The sequence below is a fragment of the Rhinopithecus roxellana genome, chromosome 17, assembly GCF_007565055.1.
Source record: "Rhinopithecus roxellana isolate Shanxi Qingling chromosome 17, ASM756505v1, whole genome shotgun sequence".
Classification (NCBI taxonomy): Eukaryota; Metazoa; Chordata; class Mammalia; order Primates; family Cercopithecidae; genus Rhinopithecus; species Rhinopithecus roxellana.
The window spans coordinates 105,210,686-105,237,929 of record NC_044565.1 but is presented as its reverse complement, the minus strand read 5'-3'; the positions used below and the strand labels follow the sequence as shown (position 1 = coordinate 105,237,929).

General features: G+C 40.7%; 1 protein-coding gene and 1 pseudogene across 7 annotated transcripts in view; one reads left to right on the top strand and one right to left on the bottom strand.

Annotated features, from left to right (window-relative positions):
• MTA3 (metastasis associated 1 family member 3) overlaps positions 1 to 27,244 on the top strand; it is a 191,811-nt gene that overhangs the window by 113,407 nt on the left and 51,160 nt on the right. For 3 of the 6 annotated variants that reach the window (XM_030921242.1, XM_030921240.1, XM_010382595.2), the window contains exons 9-12: positions 3,019 to 3,207; positions 17,578 to 17,652; positions 19,892 to 19,950; positions 26,007 to 26,128. In XM_030921242.1, the coding sequence (XP_030777102.1) occupies positions 3,019 to 3,207; positions 17,578 to 17,652; positions 19,892 to 19,950; positions 26,007 to 26,128 (445 nt within the window). Of the gene's footprint in view, positions 1 to 3,018; positions 3,208 to 17,577; positions 17,653 to 19,891; positions 19,951 to 26,003; positions 26,129 to 27,244 lie in introns of all 6 variants that reach the window. The other 3 variants (XM_010382593.2, XM_030921239.1, XM_030921243.1) reach the window with 1 other exon arrangement.
• LOC104677538 lies at positions 3 to 506 on the bottom strand (annotated as a pseudogene). Its single transcript, XR_750065.2, has one exon. The product of XR_750065.2 is annotated as a 60S ribosomal protein L27 pseudogene (transcript).

The window sequence follows — 27,244 nt, the reverse complement described above, 5'->3', positions numbered from 1 at the left end:
AGTGTGTTTCTTTTTTTTTTTTTTTTTTTTCTTTCCTTTTTAATTTTTAATGACCAAAACAAGGCATCTAAAACCGCAGCTTCTGGAAGAACCACTTGTTCTTGCCTGTCTTATATCTCTCTTCAAACTTGACCTTGGCCTCTCGTCGGGCCTTGCGTTTAAGAGCAGGATCTCTGAAGACATCCTTATTGACGACAGTTTTGTCCAAGGGGATATCCACAGAGTACCTTGTGGGCATTAGGTGATTGTAGTTATAAACTTTCACAAAAGACTTGATCTTCGACCTCTTGGCGATCTTCTTCTTGCCCATGGCAGCTGTCACTTTGCGGGGGTAGCGGTCAATTCCAGCCACCAGAGCATGGCTGTAGGGGTGATCTGAGGTGCCATCATCAATGTTCTTCACGATGACGGCTTTGCGTCCAGAGTAGCGTCCAGCCAGGACAAGCACCACCTTCCCAGGTTTCATGAACTTGCCCATGTCGGCAGCAACCACTCAGGCCTACAGCAAAAAGCTCTAAGTGTGTTTCTAATAGTAAAGTGTGATACGTGAATGTAACATATTAAAAGAATTCTGTAGCATCTATCTAGAAAAGATTATGTAATATACAAACTATTCAAGTTATACAAAACCATTTTTAGTGTCTTTTCAACTGAGAAGAATTCTATCCTGCACACTTCACCTGAGGTGGTTCATATTTATCTTTCATTTCTGTCAATTCTAGGGAAAGCAGTTCTATTTCTGGATTTTCTGAGGTAGCAACTCCTAAGTGATGCTTTAAAAAACCAAAGCAGTATTAGGTTTCTCTGGTTCTTTTCTAAGGCTACCAGCACCTTCGTTCAGCACCCCGGAGCCCTAAGCACCTCCAGAACTGTTTGATCTTGGAGTTAGCAGTGTTCTCATGGGCCATAGTGACAGCTGCAGTGGCGTAGCTGGCACTGAGACCTTGACTGGTGGCGGGCTTGGAGATGCATAACTTATACCAAAAGCTAAATTTTTAAGAGTTCTATTGTTGCATAGAAGTGAAGCTATCCCCATTTGTGAAATTTTTAATAAATAGCAAGAGATACATTGTGTAAAAGGTACAAGACTTGAAGTTCATGTGTTAGAAAGTCTGGGTGGGGTTGAGAGGTGGGGAGAAAAACAGAACTAGTTCTCATTTGGGCAAGAATTAGATCACTTTGCAGCACCTATGAGCTAATCTGCAGCATAGGCGGAGCTGATTGTGCTGTTTTTCAGTTTTCCTGTTATACATACAAGTACATGTATGTACATGCTATGAATGACTCTCTTTCCAGTAGGAAAATAAAATAAAAGGTTTTTCAAAACTTGAAGTTTTAGAACCTAGTTATTGTTCTGATTGGAGGAAAATGCCTTCTTTATTTAAAAATAGGGCATCACTCTGTTGCCCAGGCTGGGGTGCAGTGGCACGATCTCAGCTCATTGCAGCCTCAACCTTCCTGGGCTCGAGTGATTTTCTCATCTCCGACTCCTGAGTAGCTGGGATTACAGGCAATATGCCACCATGCCTGTTTTTTTTCTTTTTTTTTTTTTTTTGTGTGATGGGGTTTCACTGTGCTGCCCAGGCTGGTCTTGAAGTCCTGGGTGCCAGTGTTCTGCCCACCTTGGCCTCCCAAAGTGTTGGGATTATAGGCATGAGCCACTGTGTCTGGCCAGAAAATGCTTTTTAAGTAAGCTAGACCTAAGTTACTTTTGCAAAAGTAACCTTGAGCCCAGGCGTTCAACGTTACAGTGATTGTGTCTTCTATCTTTTCTCCTTTCAAATTGTGCTTCAAATCACTCTCGCTTGAAATATATAAGAAACCCACAGTGGCCTTGCTGTTCCGTGCAAGTCTGGCCATCTATTCTTTGTCTTCTACAACCTCAACCAAGTTACCATATTAACATGAATATGTAACTTTGTTTTGTTTTGCTTTTTCTGTGCAGCATGTTTATAAATTTGTCTTAAACATCATACTGTGTTCCATTGTTTTCTTTCCATCTTAGTACGTGATTCCTTAACCCAACCTGAGAATTTTTTTTTTATCACTCTCTGATACATAATCTGTATATGTTTCCCTGGTCAAGGATGGCTGTGCTGTATACCTTGCACAAGAGCTGAAGTGACTTTGATATTTTTATCAATTTTTATTTTTTGAGGTAGGCTGTCACTCTGTTGTCCAGGCTAGAGTGCAGTGGCATAAGTCACAGCTCACTGCAGCCTCAACCTCCTGGGCTCAAGGAATCCTCCCACCCCAGCCTCCCAAGTAGTTGGGACTATAGGCGTGCACAACCAGGCTTGGCTAATTGTTTATTTTTGTAGAGAGAGGGTCTCACTATGTTGCCCACACTGGTCTTAAAACTTCGGGGCTCAAGTGATCCTCCCACCTTGGCTTCTCAAAGTACTGGGATTATAGGCGTGAGCCACCATGTGTGGACCGGCTAGACTTTCAAAGTTACAGTGAGCTATGACCATGCCACTGCACTCCAGCATGGGTGACAGAGCAAGAGCCTATCTCAAAAAAAAAAAAAAAAAAAAAAAGTAAATAAATAAAAATAAAAGAGACTTAATCCTAGTGTTTTGGGAGGCTATAGTGGGAGAATCACTTGAGCCCAGGAGTTCAAGACTAGCCTGGGCAACATAGCGAGGCCCCTGTCTCTATATAAAATAAAAAAGCTAACCAGGCATAGTGGCATATGCCTGTGGTCCTAGTTACTCAGGAGGCTGAGGCAGGAGGATTGCTTGAGCACGGAAGGTTGAGTCCGCTGCTACACTCTAGCCTGGGAATAGAGGGAGACCCGGTGCTCCCCTCCCCCCAAATGAGGGTACAAGTCTGCATTTTCTAAAGCAATAAATGATATCTTAAATAATTATTTAGTAATCTGTTTAAAATTTTGTTAAAAATAAGTATAAGTATATTGTTAATTAAGTACATAATATATTTTAGTGTTTCTATTCTTACATAATGTAGCATGTTTGCATTTCTGGTTGATATTTTCTGTTCATTTTGTTTCTTTAGTTTCACGCTATGGATACATTGTATAGACACAGCTATGATTTGAGCAGTGCCATTAGTGTCTTAGTACCACTCGGAGGACCTGTTTTATGCAGAGATGAAATGGAGGAATGGTCAGCCTCTGAAGCTAGCTTATTTGAAGAGGCACTGGAAAAATATGGCAAAGACTTCAATGACATACGGCAAGATTTTGTAAGTAGAAAATTATGAGTAAAATAAAATGTTGAGATGGGAATATTCTGTTTTAGAAATCTGGTAAACCTTACAGTATTCATTTAGCAAGTTTGTAACTTTTATCTGCTCAAAGTAAAATGAAGGCTAGTCTTGTAAAGGGAGAAATTGATAATTATTCAGAGGACTAGTTGTATTAAGACCCACAATATCAGGCCGAGTATGGTGGCTCACGTCTGTAATCCCAGGACTTTGGGAGGCCGAGGTGGGTGGATCACGAGGTCAGGAGTTCGAGACCAGCCTGGCCAATGTGGTGAAACCCCATCTCTACTGAAAATATAAAAAATTTACTGGGCGTGGTGGCACGCGCCTGTAGCCCGAGCTACTCAAGAGGCTGAGAAAGGAGAATCTCTTGAACCGGGGAGGTGGAGGTTTCAGTGAGCCAAGATCACACCACTACACTGCAGCCTGGGCGACAGAGCAAGACTCCGTCTCAAAAACAAAACAAAACAAAAAAAACCCCATACTCTCAGCGAGTCCTGTGTTCTTGGTGTAAACCTTGGCAATATTAATTTATCCTATTTACCTCTCTCTGAGTTCCGAGTTAAAATATGGTCAGCTTTTCTTACCATTTGCACTAAACAATCTGATATCTGCTTTTAGACTAGCTGCTCTGCTTTAAGCTTTCTGTATTTTTCTAGTTGTCTTACTAATTGTTGAGCCTGAATTTGATCCGGACCCTTAATGAAATGACCTCTGCCAAGCACAGTAGGAGATTTGTTTTATGGGCTTTTGATCTTTGATTCTTAATGATACAGAGCAATGATCCCCAACATTTTTCGCACCAAGGACCAGTTTTGTGGAAGACGGTTTTTCCATGGACTGGGAGTGGAGGGAGGTTTCAGGATGATTCAGGTGCATTACGTTTCTTGTGCAAGTGCACATTTCTATTATGATTACATTGTCATATATAATGAAATAATTATATGACTCACCATAATGGAGAATCAGTGAGACCTCTGAGCTTGTTTTCCTGCAACTAGACAGTCCCATCTGGGGGTGATGGGAGACAGTGACAGATCATCAGGTATTAGATTCTTATAAGAAGTATGCTACCTAGATCCCTCGCATGCACAGTTCACAATAGGGTTTGCGCTCCTATGAGAATCTAATGACGCTGCTGATCTGACGGGGCAGAGCTCAGGGGTCAATGGGAGTAATGGGGAGTGGCTATAAATACAGACGAAGCTTCGCTCGCTTTTCCACTCACCTCCTGCTGTGCAGGCCAGTTCCTAACCAGTTCGTGACCCAGGGACTGGGGACCCCTGAGTATCCTATGTATATCTTTTATTATTAAAATTTTTTTCCCCTCAGCTTTACTGAGGTATAATTGACAAGTAGAAAATACATATTTTCAAGGTATACAGTATGATGATTTGATATACGTATACATTGTGAAATGATGACCACAATTAACACATTCATCACCTCACTTATTTACCCCATGCAGTGGGGTAAATACCAGGTCATCTTGTCTACTATAGTATGTACTGTGTTTTGTCTTTGTGTTTACGGACTTACTGTCTTTAGTTAAACTTACAGTTTCTTTGAAATGGTGAAATTTCCATTTGAGATTTTCATAAATAGCTTTCTATGAAGTCATCCTTTATTTTAAATTACAAAAATAGAATCTTTATAGACTATTACATATTTGATGTGAGTCAGTAGCCTGCCTTTTATGTTGCTGCATCTTTACTGAATTGTTTGACACAAAGTTATTACTTACCAATATGGGTTGATAAATTAAATCCCAGACATGGTAATTAAAATGGTTAGTATCACTGATAATTTGTTCTTCTGGCAAAACTTCACTCATACTTAACTTGTTACATGCCATGATTTAAATTTGTAGGATGCACAGCTGAAAATTTAAAATGTATTGGCATTTAGCTTCAGATGGTCAGAATAACATAATAGTGCAATGTTATTAATATAACAGTTATAATAGAGCTACAGCTACATAGAAATTGCAAAGAATAAAACCTAGTGAATCAAGTCTACACTGTGAGGCTGAATGAAAATTCAAAAAAAATAAAGCAGCCATAAAAAAGGATGAGTTCTTGTCCTTTGTAGGGACATAGGTGCAGCTGGAAATCATCATTCTCAGCAAACTATCTCAAGAACAGAAAACCAAACACGGCACATTCTCACTCATAGGTGGGAATTGAACAATGCGATCCCTTGGACACAGGAAGGGGAACATCACACACCGGAGCCTATTGTGGGGAGAGGGGAGGGATAGCATTAGGAGATATACCTAATGTAAATGACAAGTTAATGGGTGCAGCACACCAACATGGCACATGTATACATATGTAACAAACCTGCATGTTGTACACATGTACCCTAGAACTTAAAGTATAATAATAAAAATAAGATAAATAAAACCTGCAGATCTGATAAAGGAGTAGGAGGTGAGAAACACCGAAAGTGAAAATACTTTTCCCTGCGCTGAATGTAATACCTTATTCTATGTTCTAGTGGTATTTACTGAGTACCTGTAACATGCCAGGCCTGCAAAAAGGCACTAGGCATGCAACAAAAATTGAATGTGGTCCTTGCTCCAAGGAATTAATTCATAGTTAAAATCAAGAGATTGAAATATACCCACAAGTATATTAATTATTTCTGTCAGTACATAAACAAGTGTATAGGAATATTAAAAAGGATTCAGTGTGCCAAAGTGGGAGAGGCTTGATGGAGTTAACTGGCATTTCTGCTGGGTCTCTAATAGGTAAAGAGAGAAAAGAGCAGATAGCAAGGTAAACACTGAGGCACTTAACACAGGACTAGAGGGTAACTCTGTGAACCGTAGGTTAGTGCAGCATACTTGAACATGGAGGCTGGCATCGGTATCAGATAAAATTAACAATGAAAATGAGTATAACAGTAATAATACTGTTAGATGATTTTTTTGTTGCCTTTATGATCTAACAAAATTACAGATTTGTAGCATGGTATATATTAGTTTTTCTTTTGTTTTACCCTAGCTTGTTTGAATAGAAAGCTTATTGAAACATTAAGTACTAGGGAAGATGAAGAAATACACATCAGATTGGGCCTCCAAGATTGTGACTTTGACAGTCACACTTCAGAATGGGCCAGCTAAGGATACTGCCGTCCCTGCTGTGATTAGAAACCTAACTGCTGAAGTAGGAAGCTACCGTTCTGCCTGTGGCTCCAATGTGCTGTCTCTCCCTCAAACCCCACCAGCAGGGTGCCTTTAGTACCAAATCCGTCTATCTTGCCAGTGCATCTATGGTGCAACCTAAATTATACCCAGAATCTTAGATGCAAGGGAGTCTGGGAAATGTGGATTTTAACCCTGGAGACTGCCCCCTAGGTGGTGGTTGTTGGAGGACCAGTCCATGTTAGATTTGTTGTATTTTGGAGAGTGGAATTGGTTACTTGTGTCAAGTAAAAGAAACAGGATAGAATGTTAGAATGTTAAACTGCTCAAAGGGTTTTGTGCTTTTTGTGGTGGTTGGTGTTTTTAAACTTATCATCCCCTCTTTCCCCCCATACTTATAAAAGTAACATATAAACAGTAGAAAATAAAATGCAAATAATGTTATTTCCTATAATGCCATCACAGGTACATGATGTTGTTGGGGCAATGTATTTCTTATGACATGAAGTTTTAAGAAGTGTCCTTTTAGAAATTGTCAGGTAGTGTATGCAACAAAAAGTCTCCTGGGCCTCCTCTGCTTAAATACTAGACCTTTACCTGAGCACTGAGCAACTGTGTCATAATGGTGAGTTTTTTAAAGTGATTTCATCCCACTACCCAAAAGTGATCATTGATTGTTTTCTGCTTCCAGTGTCTTAGCTTTCCCAAGTGAATGAATATATTATTGTGTATTTGTACATTTAAGAACAAATTGTGTAGAAAGCACATATTTGGGTGTAGATATTTTTATATTTAGTGTTTAGTGATAGCTTTATTCCAAAGCTTAGTTTAACTTATTTCAAAATTTATACACAGTAAAATTCACTCCTTTACAGTTTTTTACAGTTAAAGTTCTGTGAGTTTTTATTAATGCATACTCCCATAACCACCACCACAGGCTGGGTGTGGTCGGTCACACCTGAAATCTCAGCACTTTGGGAGTCTGAGGCAGGAGGATCACTTGAGCCCAGGAGTTCAAGACCAGCCTGGGCAACATAGTGAGACTCTGTCTCTTAAAAAAAAGAAGAGTCTGGGCGCAGTGGCTCATGCCTCTAATCCCAACACTTTGGGAGCCGAGGTGGTTGGATCACTTGAGGTCATGAGATCGAGACCAGCCTGGCCAACATGGTGAAACTCCACCTCTACTAAAAATACAAAAAAATTAGCTGGGCATGGTAGTGCAGGCTTGTAATGCCAGCTACTCGATAGACTGAGGCAGAAGAATCACTTGAACCCAGGAGGTGAAGGTTGCAGTGAGCTGAGATCACGCCACTGCACTCCAGCCTGGGTGATAGAGCAAAACTTCATCTCAAAAAAATAAAAATAAAAAAATGCTGGGCACCTGTAATCTAAGCACTTAGGGAGGCAGAGATGGGCAGATCACTTGAGGCCAGGAGTTTGAGACCAGGCTGGCTAATATGGCAAAACCCCATCTCTACAAAAAAATGCAAAAATTAGCCGGGCCTGGTGGCACATGCCTGTAGTCCCAGCTACTCGGGAGGCTGAGGCACGAGAATTGCTTGAACCCAGGAGGCAGAGGTTGCAGTGAGCCGAGATCACTGCACTCCAGCCTGGGTGATAGAGTGAGACTCTGTCTCCACAAACAAACAAAACTCATCACCACAATCAAGACCCAATACAGTTCCATCACCTCTTCCGTAAAGTCTTCCCTTTTATAGTCAACAATACCCTAGCCCTAACCCTGGCAACCACTGATTTATGCTCCATCCCTATAGTTTTGCCTTTTTCTGAACACTGTGTAAGTAGAATCATTTAGTAGTATGTAACTTTTTAATTTGGTTTATTTTACTTAACATAGTGCATCTGGTATTCATCAGTGTTGCTGCATATATCAGTAGTTCATTTTCATTGCCTATTCCATTGTGTGACTGTACCACAATCAGTTTATTCATTCACCTGTTGAAGGGTATTTGAATTGTTTCTGATTTTTGATGATTATGGGTAAAGTTGTTGTAAACATTTTGTATGCTAGTTTTAGTGAACATAAGTTTTTGTTTCTCTTGGGAAATACGAGCCGTGGGGTTGCTGAGTCTTACATGATAACTATATGTCTAACTTTATAAGAAATTACCTTTGTTAGCTTTATAACATATCAGTGTAGCCAGACTGAACCACGTTTTCCAGAATTCCCTTCCCGGTATGTTGCCCTTTAGGGTGGGCCATGAGAAATTCTAGTGCAGGATTTGGAGAACAGAAATGAAGCACCAGCCATTTTTGTAGCTCATATGTGTTCTCATTTATCTGCTGGCCCACTTTGTTGGCATGAGGCAATGTTGGGACTGCAGTTGCTCTGTCTTCCCTAGAATCCCCCTTCATCATCTCTGACTCCAGGGCAAGGTGTGTGTTTGTGTGTTTAGCACCATGAAGAAAGCCTTGGTTTCTGCAGAACATGCGTACCATCAGGGTCAAAGGCAGTCGCTACTTACAAGGGTTTTTCCCATCCTTATAGGCTCCAGCTTGTGCTGTCATATTTTGCTAGTTTGAATGCAATTGATACAGCCACTTTGGAAAACAGTTCGCTTATCAGTCAGGATTTAGTTAGAGAAACAGGACCACTAAAACAGATGTGGCATGATCATAGCTCACTGCAGCCTCAAACTCCTGGGCCCAAGTGATCCTCTTGGCCTCAGCCTTGCACATAACTGGGACTACAGGCATGTTGTGCTACCATGTCTAGCTTTTTAAAAATTATTATTTTTTATATAGATGTGGTCTCACCATGCTGCCCAGGCTGGTCTTTGGGCTCAAGTGATCCTCTTTCCTTGACCTCCCAAGTTGCTGGGATTACAGGTGTGAGCCACTGCACCTGACACATTATTGTCATTTTTTTTTTTTTGAGACGGAGTCTGGCTCTGTCGCCCAGGCTGGAGTGCAGTGGCCGGATGTCAGCTCACTGCAAGCTCCGCCTCCCGGGTTCCCGCCATTCTCCTGTCTCAGCCTCCCGAGTAGCTGGGACTACAGGTGCCCGCCTCGTCGCCCGGCTAGTTTTTTGTATTTTTAAGTAGAGACAGGGTTTCACCGTATTAGCCAGGATGGTCTCGATCTCCTGATCTCGTGATCCGCCCATCTCGGCCTCCCAAAGTGCTGGGATTACAGGCTTGAGCCACCGCGCCCGGCCACATTATTGTCATTTTTAAAAAAGCCGTTATAATAGGTTTGTAGTAGCATTTCATTTCGGTTTTAATTTGCGTTTTCCGTAAAGACTAATGATAAGCATCTTTTCATGTGTATCATTGCCCATCATATGTCCTTGATGTGAAATGGTTTTCAAAATCTTCTGCTTATTTTAAAAGAGGGCTTTTTTTGTTTGTTGATTTTGAGAGTTTGTTATGTATTTTGAATTCAAGTTTTTTTTTTTTTTTGTAACATTCTCTCCTAATATGCAGCTTTTATATATTCACCTTGTACTCTGCAGCCTTGTGAATCTCTTGCAGTAGTTATAGTCGGTTTTTTTTGGTAGATTCTTTGGGACTTTCTACATAGATAGTTATGCTATCTGCACATAAAGGGCAGTTTTTGTTTTTATTTCCCATCTGTATGCCTTTTATTTTTATTTATTTTTGCCTTATTGCACTGGCTAGTATTTCCAATGCAGTGTTCAAAAGAAATGGTAAGAGCAACATCCTTTTCTTGTGCCTGATCTTAGGGGAAATTCATTCATTTTTTCACTATTACATGTGAGATCAACTGTAATTTGTTTTATTTTTGTATGTGTCTTTTAATGATGAGCAAATTCCTCTCTATTCTTACTTTCTGAGAGTTTTTTAAAAAATCATGAATGATGTCAAATTTTGTAAGATGTATTTTATGCATCAGTTGTGATTATAGGATGTTTATCTCTTTTGATATGGTGAATAACATAGATTAACTTATGATTACTGAAAACAACCAGTGTTCCTGGCTGTCAGTTCCACTTGGTCATGAGACATTGTTTTAATAAAATGCTGAATTTGATTTCCCAGTATTTTGTTAAGCATGTTTGCATCTGTGTTTTTGAAATTTATCTTTTTGAGTTGACAAACTAAGACTTAATATACCTTTATTGTGTGGAACATGTTGTTTTGAATCTATGTTAATGATTAATACAGAACTTTTCATTTCCTTTTATTGTAATATTTTTTGTTTTATTTCAGGCTAGTGATGGCTACTTAGCATGAGTTGGGAAGTATTCTCTTTTCTGTTTTCTGGAACTGTTTGTGTAAACTTATTCCTTAAATATTTGGTTGAGTTCACTAGTGAAGTCATCTCCTTTTGGAAGGTTTTAAAACTGAAGTCATTTTCTTTAATAGATACAGGTCTTTTATTGTTACCTCTTTCTTCATGAGTGACTTTGGTAGTTTGTCTTCCAAAGTATTTCTCCCTTTTATCTTAAGTTGTCTAGTTTACTGTTATAAAGATGTTTATAATAGGAGTTTAGAATATTCTCATGTTATCCTTTTATGGTCTGTAGCATGGATCTGTAGTTACATCTACTGTCTCGTTCCTGATACTGATAATTTGTGTGTTTTTTTAATCTTTTTTTCTGATCAGTCTGGCTAGGAGTTTATCAGTGTTGTTGAACTTTGCAAAAAACAAACAAACAAACAAAGAAAACCCAGCTTTTGGTTTGATTGACTTTGCTCTATTTTCTATTTCATTGATTTCTGCTTGTGTCTTTATTACTTCTTTCCTTTATATTGCTTTGGACTTAATTGCTTTTTCTTTTCCTAGTATCTTATGATTGAAGCTTAGGGCTACAGATGGGGTAACACACCCTGTAGTCCCAGCTACTTGGGAGCTTGGGAAGCTGAAGCAAGAGGATCACTCGAGCCTGGGATTTTGAGGCTGCAGCATGCTGTGATCATGCCTGTGAATAGCTACTGCACTCCAGCCTGAACAGGATAGCACTACCCTATCTCAGTTAAACAAACAAGCAAATAAAAAGATTGAAGCTCACATCATTTATTTGAAACCTTTCCTCCAATATAAGCACTTAATGGCAGTACAACGGTGAATTTAGCTTTGCTTGAAAAACTCGGCTGTTCCTTAAAACACATTTCACGTTTTATGTAATTCACTTTTTTGCTTTTCTTTTTCAGTGCTGTCTGATGTAACTAGTTTCTGATGAGAAGTTCCTATGATGTGATGTTTCTTTTTCTTTGTCTTCAAATTTTTCTGTCTACTTTTGGTTTTTAGCATTTTTACTTCCACAGTGTGCCTGAGCATGTTTTTCTTTGTAATTATTCTATTTATAATTCTCTGAGCATCCTAGAACTGTTTTTTTGTTTTCCGTTAAGTTTGAATAATTCTTGGCCATTTTCTTTTTAAACATTTTTCTTTCCTTTTTAAAATTTTTATTTTTAGTTTTTGCTGGTTCATAGTAGGTATATATAATTATGGGGTACATGAAATTTTTTAATTAAAAAAAATTTTTTTTTTTTTTTGAGACGGAGTCTCTCTCTGTTGCCAGGCTGGAATGCAGTGGCGCAATCTCGGCTCACTGCAACCTCTGACTCCCGGGTTCAAGCGATTCTCCTGCCTCAGCCTCCCGAGTAGCTGAGACTAGAGGCACATGCCACCAGCCCCAGCTAATTTTTATATTTTTATTGAATTTAATTAATTAATTTATTTTTTGAGGCAAAGTCTCACTCTGTTACCCAGGCTGGAGTGCAGTGGTGCAACCTCTGCTCACTGCAACCTCCACCTCCCAGATTCAGGTGATTCTCCTGCCTCAGCCTCCCGAGTAACTGGGACTACAGGCACGCGCCACCATGCCCAGCTAATTTTTTTATTTTCAATAGAGACGGGGTTTCACTGTTGGCCAGGCTGGTCTTAAACTCCTGGCTTCAAGCAGCCCGCCTGTCTTGGCCTCCCAAAGTGCTGGGATTATAGGCAACCACCACCAGCCCCAGCTAATTTTTGTATTTTTAGTAGAGACTGGGTTTCACCATGTTGGCCAGGATGGGCTCGATCTCCTGACCTTGTGATCTGCCTGCCTCAGCCTCCCAAAGTGCTAGGATTACAGGCGTGAGCCACGACACCACAGCCTATGAAATATTTTGATACAGGTGTGCAATATGTAATAATCACCTCTTGGAACATCTCAAACACACACACACACACACACACACACACACTGAAACCTAATAGTTAGAAAACAGCATTTTAACTTCATTCCCCTTTTTAACTTTTTGTTGATTCTGTGTCTTATTGTACTATGTCTTGGAAAGTTGTAGTTATTATTTTTGATTGGTTCATCATTCGGGCTTTCTATTTAAGACTTAAGTGTAGTTTACATACCACAATTACAGTGTTACAATACTCGATGTGTTTTTCTGTGTACTTACTATTACCAGCGGGTTTTGTACCGTCAGATGATTTCTTTTTGCTCACCGACATCTGTTTCTTTTTCTGATTAAAGAACTCCCTTTAGCATTTCTTATTGGACAGGTCTAGTGTTGATGAAATCCTTCAACTTTTGTTTGTCAGGAAGTCTTTATTTCTCTATCACGTTTGAAGGATATTTTCACTGGATATACTATTCTTGGGTAAAGGTCTTTTCCTTCAGCACTTTAAATATGTCATGCCACTGTCTCCTGGCCTGTAAGGTTTCCATTGAGAAGTCTGCTGCCAAATGTATTGGAGCTCCGTTATAAGTTATTTGTTTTTGCTGTCTTGTTGCTTTTGAGGTTCTTTCCTTATCTTTGACCTTTGGGAGTTTGATTATAACCTTATTGAATATTGGTGTTGATATTTTTCTCCAGGTTTGGGAAGTTCTCTGATATTATCCCTTTGAATAGTTTTCCTGCCTCTCTTTCTCTACCTCTTCTTTAAGACCAATAACTCTTAGATTTGCTCTTTCAAGGCTATTTTCTAGATCCTGTAGACAGGCTTCATTGTTTTTATTCCTTGCTTTTTTCTCTCCTCTGAGTGGGTATTTTCAAATAGCCTGTCTTCAGGCTCAATAATTCTTTCTTCTGCTTAATTAGTTCCACTATTTTTTTTTTTTTTTTTTTTGAGACGGAGTCTCGCTCTGTCGCCCAGGCTGGAGTGCAGTGGCCGGATCTCAGCTCACTGCAAGCTCCGCCTCCCGGGTTTACGCCATTCTCCTGCCTCAGCCTCCGGAGTAGCTGGGACTACAGGCGCCCGCCACCGCGCCCGGCTAGATTTTTGTATTTTTTTTAGTAGAGACGGGGTTTCACCGGGTTAGCCAGGATGGTCTCGATCTCGTGACCTCGTGATCCACCCGTCTCAGCCTCCCAAAGTGCTGGGATTACAGGCTTGAGCCACCGCGCCTGGCCTACTTAGTTCCACTATTAAATGACTCTGATGCATTTTTTCAGCATGTTAATTACATTTTTAACTCAAGAATTTCTGCTTGATTCTTTTTATTTCAATCTCTTTGTTAAATTTGTCTGACAGAATTCTGAATTCCTTCTCTCTGTTATCTTGAATTTCTTTGAGTTTCCTCAAAACAGCTGTCTTGAATTCTTTTTTTTTTTTTTTGGGAGACAGAGTCTTGTTCTGTTACCCAGGCTGGAGTGCAATGGCATGATCTTGGCTCACTGCAACCTCCGCCTCCCGGGTTCAAGCAATTCTCATGCCTCAGCCTCCCAAGTAGCTGCGATTTACAGACATGCATCACTGTGCCTGGCTAATTTTTTTTGTGTTTTTAGTAGAGACAGGGTTTCGCCACGTTGAGCAGGCTGGTCTCGAACTCCTGGCCTTATGTGATCCTCCTGCCGCAGCCTCCCAAAGTGCTGGGATTACAGGCATGAGCCACTGTGCCCAGCCAGCTATTTTGAATTCTCTATCTGAAAGGTCACATGTCTCTGTTTTTCCAGCATTGGTCCCTCCTGACTTATTTAGTTTGTTTGGTGAGGTCATGTTTTCCCGGATGATCTTGATGCTTGTAGATGTTCGTTAGTGTTTGAGCATTGAAGAGTTAGGTATTTATTGTAGTCTTCACAGTCTGGGCTTGTTTGTGTCCATCCTTCTTAAAAAGGCTTTCTAAAGGACTTGGGCCCCAAGCCCAATATCACTGTGGTTTTTGCAGATGCAAAGTACTCCCTTGGTGGTCTCGGATTAGATCCAGAATTCTCTGGATTACCATACAGACTCTTGTTCTTTTCCCTTTCTCTCAAAGAAACAGTGTCTCTCCTTCTCCCTCTCCCCCTCCCCCACTCCCCCCCATCCCCATCCCCTCCCCTCCCCTCTCCTTCTCCCCCATCCCCTCTCCCTCCCCTGAGCTACCTGGAACTGGGGTGTGGTGATGCAAGCACTCTTGTGGCTACCACCACTGGGACTGTGCTGGGCCATGCCTGCCGTAACTGCTCACTTGCTACCACCTATGCTAACTCAAGGCCCTCCTATCAGCAGATGCCAAAGTGAGACAGGTTTGTGTCCTTCCCTTCAGGACAGTGAGTTCCTCCAAGCCGTGGTGAGTCCAGAGATGCTGTCTGAGAACCAGGGATTGGAGTCAAAAACCTTAGAAATTTATCTGATGTTCTGTTCTACTGTGACTAAGCTGGGACTCAAACCACAATATAAAATCAATCCTGCTTTTCCTTCCCCTTTCCACAGGCAGAGGGGCCTCCCTGTGGACACCACCACCACCCAGCCACGATTGGGGGTGGGGGTAGTTCTGCCAGGCCACCTCCAATGTACACTTAAAGCCCAAGGGCTCTTCATTTCAGTCAGCTGGTGGGGAATGCTGCCTGGCCTGGGATCACCCTTCAGGGAACTGGGCTCCCCTCTGGCCCAAGACAGGTCCAGAAATGCGGTTCAGGAGCTGAGGCCTGAACCTCATTTCTCTGGGGACCCCAAGAGCCTGCTTATTCCTCTACCCCACTGTGGCTGAGCGGTACCTAAGGTACAAAACAACAACATCCCTTTACTTGTCTACTTAAACAGAAGAAGCCTTTCACCATAGCCACCTATAGATGCGAATGTGCTGGGTCACACCTGTAGTCAGCACATCTCAGAGCCCAAGGCTCATGGTGTACTACCCGGGCATTGCTGCTGGTTTCTCGGGGCCGGGCCCATGGGCTCTTTAGTCAGCAGCTGATGACTCTTGCAGGGACTGGGTCCTTCCTTTAAGGCAGCAGGTTCCGTTTTGTCCAGATAGTGTCTAGAAATGTGTCTAGGAGCTAGGACCTGCAATGGGGGCCTCATGACTCTGTCTGGGGCCCTATCCTGCTGTGGCTGAGCAGGTATCCAAGATGCAAGACAAAGTCCTCTTTACTCTTCACTTTCCATCCCTTAAGCAGAAGGAAGGAGATGTTTTTGCCCCTGAGCTGTACCGCCTGGGTTTGGGGGAGGGGTGGTGCAATCACTCCTTTAGCCACCCTGGGTGTCTCCCTAGGTCGCGTGCCACCCTAAGTCCTCTGGCTCTGAGTCCAGCCCAGCCCTAGGAATTGTTTAGGAGTTGAAGTCTTTGTGTATCTAGACTGTCTTCCAAGTTTACCTAGGTCCTCAGAGCACTTCAGCCCGTGGTCACCAGGCTTGTTGAGAAACTCAAGTTCCAACCTGTGGGATATGTGATTATCCTCTGGCTAGGTCTGGTACAGATTCTCCCTCCCTGCACAGGTACTGGCTGACCCCAGCATGGGTTTATTCTCTGCTGTCACAGGGCAGCACTAAGTTCAGTGTAAAGTCCCCTAGTCACTGTGATGTTCTTCCCCCATATGCACAGACTCTGGCACTGCAAGGCCTCTGCCAGGGGATGGGAGGGGGGTGGCATCAACGATTCAAGACTGTCTGTCCTGCCCTCCTCATCACTTCTTTTGGCAGGGCGCAGTGACTCATGCCTGTAATCCCAGCACTTTGGGAGGCCGAGGCGGGCAGATCACGAGGTCAGGAGATCGAGACCATCCTGGCTAACATGGTGAAACCCCGTCTCTACTAAAAAATACAAAAAAATTAGCTGGGTGGGTTGGCGGGTGCCTGTAGTCCCAGCAGCTTGGGAGGCTGAGGCAGGAGAGTGGTGTGAACCCAGGAGACAGAGCTTGCAATGAGCCGATATCGCGCCCCTGCACTCCAGCCTGGGCGACAAAGTGAAACGCCAAAAAAAAAAAAAAGAAAGACTGTCTCTCCTACCCTCCTCAATGCTTCTTTCAAGGATATGCAGAGACCAAATGACACACAGTCTTAGCTGCCATCTTTGGAAGCTGAAGTAACTCAGGCTATTTAAATACCGTTTCTAAAATAGTGCTGCAGCCTCACCTGTAACTTGAGAACTTTCCTAAGTCATGAAATGTTATCAGGTCTGGTCACGGTGGCTCATCTGTGATCCTAGGCCTTTGGGAGGCTGAGGTAGAAGGATTGCTTGAGCCTAGGAGTTCGAGACCAGCCTGGGCAACATAGGGAGACCCCCCCCCAACTCGACAGAAAATAAAAAAAAACTAGCCGGGCATGGTGTCACACCTATAGTCCCAGCTGAGGAGGCTGAGGCAGGAGGACCACTAGACCCTGGGCGGTTGAGACTGCAGTGAGCTATGATCATGCCACTGCACTGCAGCCTGGGTAACCCTGTCTCTTAAATAAAAAGAGAAAGAAATGTTATCAGTTATGATGTTTATATTTTTTAGTAAAATTTATAAACGGAATGAGAAATGGAATGTATTGTATTAGAGTCTCTTACTGAATATGACTTGTTTGGGGTACCGTTCCCTAAGGATTAATTTTAAATTTTTCAAAATATTGTAGAATGAATCTTCCATATGGATATTTGCTTCGTTATTTTAAAGAAGTGGTTTTTAAGGATCAAGTGTGATGGCTCACACCTGTAATCCCAGCACTTTGGGAGGCCGAGGCGGGCGGATCACCTGAGGTTAGGAGTTGGAGACAAGCCTGGCCAACATGGTGAAACCTTGTCTCTACTAAAAATACAAAAAATTAGCTGGGCATGGTGGCATGTGCTTCTTTCTAATCCCAGCTACTTGGGAGGCTGAGGCAGAATTGCCTGAACCCAGGAAGCGGAGGTTGCTGTGAGCTGAGATTGGGCGACTGCACTTTAACCTGGGCAACAAAGTGACAGTCTGTCTCAAAAAAAAAAAAAAAAAAAAAGTAGTTTTTAAAGGAAAGTACTTTCTATAGTAGCTTATTTTCATCTCATTTTATTACATGTTAACGTATATGATATATTGATTTTTTTTTTCCAGCTTCCTTGGAAATCGTTGACTAGCATCATTGAATATTATTACATGTGGAAAACTACTGACAGATATGTGCAACAGGTAATTTTTTTCCTATTGCTACCAATATGGTTGCATAAAAATTAACTTTGTTTATATTTTAATATTTTTTAGCAATGTACTAATTTTAAATTTGTTTACCTTACTTTTTCCAGACTAAACTCTACGATTTCATATCTTTAGGATATTATTTAAGATTTTAATCTTAATATTTCCTTGATTTCAGCATGAATTAAGATAAATATTTTGGAGAGATACCACTAGAGAGGCATTATTTTCCTTGCATTTGACTGGTACCTCATCTCTTTGTAGTTCATGGCACTGATCAAAGATGTGATGCTAACACAAACCTCTTGAACAAGTTATTTTTATGAAGAATTGAGAATTGAGACCAATGTCATCAGCCGTATAATTTGATATATTTTTAAAGATCCTCTGAAACCTCTTTACATGACATTTGTGTGGCTATACTCCCAAAATCCTTGACCATAACTGTAGTAGTCTTACTAGTATGGTGATTTGGTACTGTACATAAGCTTTTTCTTAAATTTAATTTTTGAGTCCTTCTCAAATATCCTAAATTCAGGTAACTCTCAATTACTTATTTTTTAAATAATACTACCTCTGAGGAATGGTACATTTTCCCGAAGTGACATCAGCCAATACTTGTGTTATATTTGTATAGGCACATATTAGAACATAAAGAAGCAAATATATTTAACACAGACATTATTTTTCCTATATATGTAGGTTATACAGTGGCAAGTATTAGATGCTCTAAAAAAACCTTTATGAATCACTTTTAAAATATCATAGTGAGCTGGGTGTGGTGGCGTGCACCTATATTCCCAGCATTTTGGGAGACCAAGACAGGAGGATTGCTCAGCCCAGGAGTTCATGTCCAGCTTGGGCAACATAACAAGACCCCATCTCTAAAAATAAGTAAAAAATTGAAAACAAAAAGTACCATGGTGAATTGTTGAGGTCACGAATAGTGAATAGATACCCAAGGCTTGTTGAAAAATTTCCAGTGTCGATATTAATATAATTCAGAAAGTGCTTATTATGAACAGCTTAGGTATAGATCAAGACCATGTAGTCTGGAAACCTGTGTTATTAAATTTAAAAAGAGTCTCTAAAGATGGAGATGATGGTATCAAGGATGGTTGAAAAGTAGATAATATTCTTTTTTTTTTTTTTTTTTTGAGACGGAGTCTCACTCTGTTGCCCAGGCTGGAGTGCAGTGGCCGGATCTCAGCTCACTGCAAGCTCCACCTCCCGGGTTCATGCCATTCTCCTGCCTCAGCCTCCTGAGTAGCTGGGACTACAGGCGCCCGCCACCTCGCCCGGCTAATTTTTTTGTATTTTTTAGTAGAGACGGGGTTTCACCGTGTTAGCCAGGGTGGTCTCGATCTCCTGACCTCGTGATCCGCCTGTCTCGGCCTCCCAAAGTGCTGGGATTACAGGCTTGAGCCACCGCACCCGGCCTCGATAATATTATTTCCAAAAATTTCAACCCTGTTCTAAAAGTTTCAAGTTGTCCCCCTAAGTATTTCTGTTTTCTCCTCATTGGGAAAATAGAAGATAGCCTTTTATTCTGGTTTGTCTTATTTTTGGACATCAACCGTATGTTATTTTGCTTCTCTATTTGCCTACACTATCATGTTGGTCAGTGTCTGGATTTGATTATATAATCTCCTTCCCATTCCTTTCCCTACATATGACTCCTAATTGGTTCCAGTAAAATAAGTTCAGCTGAGGTTTAAAGTTTAATGCATATCTCCCAACATTTGAGAATAAATGCTTATTTAGTTCTACTTAGAATAGCCACAGTTACTCGTAACTCTTGCCTGGATTTTGAAAACAAATAATCTCTGAATATTTTTCTAAAAGCAGAGAGAGAGAGAGTATGTGTGTGTGTGTGTGTGTGTTTTCTTCTAGAAAGGCAAATAAGTAATAAAGTAGAAACTAAATTTGAAAAGTAAAAATGGTTACTTTTTAAAGTTCCTGTTTATTCACTCATAGAGGAATGGAAAATGGAGTTGCTCATTGCTTTATTTTTTTAAATCTATGCCTAAAATGGTATTGTACCACAGAACCTAGTGACTTTTCTTAGACATTATTGCAGTTTAAGAATATGCATATGAAAGAAAAGATTATCTTAAAATTGTAATTTTTGAATTACACTTTAATACATATTTTCTTGTGAATTTTTAAGACAATGAACAGTAGTAATAATTAGGCATTGCATGTAAAATGTTTTATTCATCTTTTGAATTAGAAACGTCTAAAAGCAGCAGAAGCTGAAAGTAAACTGAAACAAGTATATATCCCAACTTAGTAAGTAATTGAAATCTTTTAAAATATTTGTTATGGTCTTAATTTTGTCGTTGTAGAATATGTCATTTTGTTCAATTTCAGCAAAATTTGAACTTTTGTGTATCTTTCTTCTTCTACAAAGCATGAGACTTACTATTATACCCCTACAATAAAAAGGAGCCAGTGAGAGAAACCTGAAATAGTCTAACCTAAAGAATAGAGGAAGAAATGTACTATATACTATACTTTTATCAAATCAAAGCTGCAGGGAAAGTGTCAGAAAACCTATGAAACGCTGTATTATTTGAAGCAAATGTGTTTCAGAAAGCTAGCAGCTTTTCAAACTATAGATTTTGTTTGGGTAATACATACTGCTCTTTGGAGGTTTGTTGTTTATTTGAGGATTTTTACCTTGTTTTCTTGGTTCTAATGGCAGTTAGAACCATACTTGGTAAATGTGTGATAAATAATGGAGCGGTTTTGATTTTTTTGTGTGTTTAGTGTTCTATCATTATTATACTTTGAATTCAGAAATCATCGTCATCTCAAAATGAATGCCATTTTTTTTTTCCATTTGCTTTGTTTTAAATGAGGATGGGCATGGTAGCTCAGGCCTATAATCCCAGCACTTTGGGGGACCTCGTTTCTGCAAAAAATTTAAAAGAAATATAACTTGCTGTATCCTTCTGTTGAGATTTTCAGAGTTTGCTTATTCATTTGTTTAGGAAGAATTGGTTTATGAAGCACCACGTGTATATTGTTCTATCCTAGATTCTTTTAGGATTAAAATGAAATTTATTGCACAATTCTACATGCTGCTCCAAGCCTTTTCTCCCTCTTCAACCTATTTACAGTTGCTTAATAACTAGCCTTTTGTTTCCGGAATTTTGATATTCTGTATAATACATGTTTTTATATACATGTAGGAGGCCTCATAGACAATGAGTGGTGATCTTTCATATTGATCTTTTACCTCAAGGCAGATAACTCTGGTTTGATTTTAAGAACATGTACTTTTTAAGAGTCTGTAATTTTTATTAAGAATTATATAGCCCATCTGCAGGGTGGTTTTCTTATTCCTTCTAAATCATATGTTTTATATGTTGAATTTATAAAAGAGCCACTCCTCAAATAAAATACTGTTGCAACTCATGTGTCTTAGATTTTCAAAAGCAAGCGTACCAGCTTTCTTATACTTCAAAGTGCTGCCACCATGAAATAATACATTTAACTAGTTTTGACCAAGTAACCCAGATAATTGTTTCCATTTGGCTTTACTGTGACTTTGGAGTCAATGTAATCTAAGTCAGGGATCAGCAAACTATAGTCTCAAGCCAAATCTGACCTACTGCTTGTTTTTGTGAATAAAATTTTGCTTTATTTTTGTTTTGTTTTGTGAGATGGGGTCGTCTTGCTCTGTCACCTTGGTTTAAGTGCAACGGTGCAATCATGGCTCACAGCAGCATCAACCTCCCGGGCTCAAGTGATCCTCCCACCTCAGCCCCCCAAGTAGCTGGGACTACAGGCATGCACTACCACACCCAACTAATTTATTTTTTGTAGAGACAGTGTCTCCCTGTGTTACCTGGGAGTTCTCATGAACAGTGGAAATTGATTTTAAACAATGAAGAGTCATGGTCAGGTTAGCACTTTAAGATCACCTGCTATATGTTGGGAAATGGTTTGAGGAAGAGGACTAAGAGTAGATGCGGGGGGACCAGTTATGAAGTTCTTGGAGAGGAAAGATAACACTAGCTTGACCTAGAGTAGTAGCTCTGGAAATGGTGTGATATTTGGAGGTGACTGACTTTTATGGCAGGCAGGGGGTGTCTAGTGTGAATCCTAGGTTTCTGGCACGGTAAAGTGGATTATCATGCTATTTGTTAAGCTCAGACACTGGCAGAGAATCAGGTTAGGTCATTCTGAGTTTATTGGAAAAGAGTTGTTCAATATGCTGTCACCAAATACTGGATGTATTGGTCTTAAACTCAGTGTGGAAAAGTCTGGACTAGAGATACATATTTGAGCTTCATCAGCATACAATAATTATATTTGAAACCATAGATAAGATTTCTGAGGGAGAGCAATAAGAAAAGGGCCTTGACTTAGCCTTGAATAAATCCAGTATTTATAGATCAGATAGAATATGGTAAGCTAAACAAGGATAGCTAGGTGAGTATGGTATCACAGAAGCTAAGAGAGGAGTATGTTTCAAGGAGGGGGAAAGAGATTTGACAGCGTTGGATGCTGGTGGGAAATAGCCAAGGAATTTAATAACGTGGAGATCATTGGTGATCTTATTGGCATGGTGAGCACTGCTGCATATGAGCCAAGGAGGTACAAGCAGATGAGAGAGGGAGTGTACAGTGTTCTCTGTGGGGCAGGAGGGCTGGAATCTGGAGCACAGATGAGGGGAGTGAGGGGAGATTTGAGCATTAGATAAAAGAAAGGGCAATTTCATATAATGTGTCTTTTAAAACGTTAAAAATGTTTGCTTACAGTCACAGATTGTCACAATGACATCAATCATTTGTCCCCTGGCAATTAATCTGTAGGTACCTGGTTTTGCAGAACATATTTTATGTGATTCACATGTCTATATGCAGTCTTGGCACACTTGTTTTCCTTTTGTGATTATTATCATTAAGACAAGTGATGTATTCAGTCAAATAACGCTCTGGATTCAGTTGAGCAATGAACTTTGCTCTCATTCTTTAAGGCAGCTCAACTGTACATTTGTATTAGCTCTTTTTCAACACGCATATTTAGCCCTGGGTTAAATATCAGAAATTTTCGTATTTCTGGAAAACCTCTGGCCAGTCATTTGACCCCAAGGGGAAATCAGTTCTATCTATATATAGTAGATTTTTTTAATAAAAGGAATATTGTATATTACTGAAAATGCTAGTCATTCTAAATCGCCACTTTTCACTTAGTGTAGTTTCACCTGAAAACTGTAAGAAGAGAAACACCTTCTATCTGATTTTAAATATGTTAATATGTTTTAGGGCCAGGTACAGTGGCTCATGCCTGTAATCCCAACAGATTGGGAGGCTGAGGCAGGAAGATCGCTTGAGGCCACGAGTTTGAGCTCAGTCTGTACAAAGTAGTGAGACCTCATCTCTACAAAAAATTTTTTAAATTACCCAGACATGGAGGCAAATGCCTGTAGGCCCAGTTACTTGGAAGGCTGAGGTGTGGGGATTGCTTGAGCCCAGGGGTTTGATGCTGCAGTGAGTTGTGATCATGCCACTGTAGTCTGGGCAACAGAGTGAGATCCTGTCTCTAAAAAAAGTAAGTAGATAGACAGATAATAAATAATACATTTTTAAAAATGTATTTTATAACCAGGCATGGTGGTGTGTGACAGTAGTCCCAGCTACTTGGGAGGCTGAGGTGTGAGGATCACCTGAGCCTGAGAGGTTGAGGCTGCAGTGAGCCATGGTAATGCCACTGCACTCCAGCCTGGGTGATCCTGCCTCAAAAAAAAAAAAATAATAAATAAATTAAAGGTCAGGCATGACCTTTAATTTAAAAAAATTAAAGGCTCACACCTGTTGAGGTGGGGTGATCCCTTGAACCCAGAAATTCAAGACCAGCCTGAGCAACATAGAGTCCCTGTATCTACCAAAAAAAAAAAAAAAAAAGAAAGAAAAGAGCCAGGCATGGTGGCACACACCTGCAGTCCCAGCTACTTGGGAGGGTGAGGTGGGAGTATCACCTGAGCCCAGCAGGTCAACACTGCAGTGATTGGTGATCACACCACTACATACCAGCCTGGGTGACAAAGTGAGACCCTGCCTCAAAAAAGAAAAATGTCTTTTAAAAACCAATTTTTTGGCTGGGCACAGTGACTCAAGCCTGTAATCCCAGCACTTTGAGAGACCGAGGTGGGTGGATCACCTGAGGTCAGGAGTTCGAGACCAGCCTGGCCAACAAGGTGAAACCCCGTCTCTACTAAAAATACAAAAATTAGCTGAGCATGGTGGCGGGAGCCTGTAATCCCAACTACTTGGGAGGCTGAGGCAGGAGAATCGCTTGAACCTGTGGGGGGCGGAGGTTGCAGTGAGCCGAGATCACGCCACTTCACTCTAGCCTGGGTGAAAGAGTAAAACACCATCTCAAAAAAATAAATAGGCCAGGCATGGTGGCTCATACCTGTAATCCCAGCACTTTGGGAGGCTGAGGCGGGCAGATCACCTGAGGCCAGGAGTTTGAGACCAGCCTGGCCAACATGGTGAAACCCCGCCTCTACTAAAAATATAAAAATTAGTCGGGATTGGTGGCAGGCGCCTGTAATCCCAGCTACTCAGGAGGCTGAGGCAGTTCAAATCGCTTGAACCTGGGGGTGGAGGCTGCAGTGAGCCAGGATCACACCATTGCACTCCAGTCTGGGTGACAAGAGCGAGACTTCATCTAAAACAAACAAACAAACAAACCAATTTGTCTTTAACATACATTGCTGACACAGGTTAGAAGTGTAAATAATAGTCCTATTTTATAGAATAGAGACCTCAGTGCACACAGTGGTTAAATGATTTCTTCTGGTAGCAGTGGTGGGAGTGTCACCTGATAGTTGTAATAACAATACCAAAAGGAAATCTTAGGGTCTTTGCTGTCAGGCCAGACCAACTTTACAAACCAGACTTTAACAGGTGAATGGAATTGTGGAAAGTGGGAGACCTTGAGTCAACTCTGACTTCAGCTGTCTTGATAGTTGTGAGGTCTCATTGCGTCAGTAGATATGGGAAGACAGCATATAATCTGCATTTAGCCATTCAACATTCATTTTCGATAAATAATTTACTAATTTATTTTGCTTATTTTCTGTCTAGCAAATAAACACAAAAAGTCATCTAGAATGAAAGCTCCTTGAGGTCAGAGACTTTTATTTATTAGGCACTGAATAAATATACATTAAATGAATTATGAATTTATTGAGAACATGCTATGTATATCTGTGCAGTGTTCTTGGGCACAGCTTATAAGCAGTGGGGGAGTTAGCCTACCATACATGGGGAAAAGTTAGCCTTGTTTGCCTGGGAAATACCAAGATAATCTGGGCTACATGTTTCTAAGGAATTAATGGCTCTGTTGACTTGGTCTTTGTGAGATTTGCATATCGACTTATGGTAGATGTCTCTTCCTCTCCCTGCTCCCTAAAAGAAAGGGTCTTCCTCTGTTGCCCAGGCTGCAGTGGAGTACAGTGGCATGATCATGGCTCACTGTAGCTTCTAACTCCTGGGCTCAAGTGATTGATGCTCCCACCCCAGCCTTCTGAATAGCTGGGACTACAGGCACATGCCACTATGCCTGGGTAATTTTTATTTTTGTTTTTGTAGAGACAGAGTCTCACTGTGTTGCCCAGGCTGGTCTCCGAACTCCTGGCTTCAAGTCATCCTTCCGCCTCTCTTTTCTCTTCTTAAAAAAATACTCTCTTAAAAAGGAAAACCTCCAAATACCTTTATTGGTTTTTAAAATTTCAAATGCTATGTAATATTCCTTATAAAATTTCAGATGTAATAAGAGTGGTCATCATGAGTGGCCAGAAGCTCCTGAAGTCCTAAGTAACCTGGAGATGGGCCCTGTTGACCCCACAGCATCTGCTAAGGGTGTGGCTTTTGTGCAGCTCCCTGGAGAGCTGGAGTGCAGTAGCCAGCAGCCCCCACACCAGCAGTAGGAACTGGACAGTGACAACAATCATGTTGCCTTTCAATTAATTTGTTTGATCCAAATAAATATTTTCTCGGGAGACTTTATAAACGGTAACTTGTCTCTTTCAAAAGTGTCAGAGGATGTTTTAAGGAAGTTGTATTCTGATCAGAAAAGAGATGGGACAGTATTTACTTCATGAATGTCAGGCGTAAGCGATTCCTTTTTACATAGACTTGTTTTATAAAGATGAGTAGTGTGAGTTCATTTTAACACCTTGCTTTTACCAGTTTAATTCTTCTTCACCACACATTTAAAAATGTTTATGTTTATTAAATAGTGAAAGTAAATCAGTAATGATATAGAGCTTTTTGTCGTATTGTACAAATCATTTTATCACCTTATTTTAATTTCATTGAAAGCAGCAAACCAAATCCCAACCAAATATCCACTAGTAATGGGAAGCCTGGTGCTGTGAATGGAGCTGTGGGGACCACGTTCCAGCCTCAGAATCCTCTTTTAGGGAGAGCCTGTGAGAGCTGCTATGGTAAGTTTTCTCCAGCAGGTTAGTTAAGCATCAGGAACTGTTATGACTCATGGGGTGTGAGCGTCTGGGATTTGCCAGAGGTCAGTACAGTGCACCTTGGAAGGCAGAAGCGTGTCTCCTCCAAATGAGCAGATGCCCCTCCTTACCTTTGGCTTGGAACAGAGGGACTGTTTATTGAATCCTTATTACATACTACACACTCAAGTTAGGCATTGGAGTTCCTTTGATGTACTCTTGTGGTTCGTTGATTATTTCATAGCAGTGTTTGCTGAGTTGTGTTTAGAGTCGTATTATCTTTGCAGAAGCTGTGGTCCCACGATGCATATCAAATCCCCTTTCAGAGTTTCTCAGTATACTTTGACAAATTAAAGCTCCAAGTAATTCTGTAGGAAGGGCCTCTGTGTGGATAAGCTGCTGTTCCCTCAATGCAACAGTTTGGGAAATGCTATTCTATGATACTTGCTTTTGACCTCAGGATCCCACTATATTTATCTATGCTGGCAGTATTTTATTTGCCCATGGTGTTAAATGGGGTTGGTGAAGTGAACTGTTAGGTAGTTGATAGACTTTATGTGTTTCTTTTAAATCTCAAGCAAGGATACGATATCTTAATGGGGCATTGGTGATATTATCATCTGTTTCCTTCCAGTTAAGGTAGCTTGGGATGGGAGAGGGAAAGAAACTAATGTTTATTGAAAACCTACTTAGTGCCCCATTTTGGGTTCTTAGTAGCTCTTTGAGAGTACATGTAGCCTACTGTCTCCAGGAAGGACATAGAAATGAGGGACAGCTATGAGTACAATTATGTCCACTGATCCCAAGGAAGGTGTGAACCAAGTTGCTGAATTCGTAGAAATGGTACATAGGGATGTGTTTAACAATTTTTTTGACCATGGGAGCACAAAGGGAAACAATTTGTGGAAAAAAATTCTTTAGTCAGGCTTTTACATGGATAGCATCATAAATACCTTGAATTGGGATTTCTTGGATTTCGAAGTTCATGTATATTTAAATGAAAATAAAAAGAATCCTACAGACAAATGGTAGTGGCTTAATTTTAACTTGCAGGCAGGACGCTGTGGCTCATACCTGTAATCCCAGCACTTTGGGAGGCCA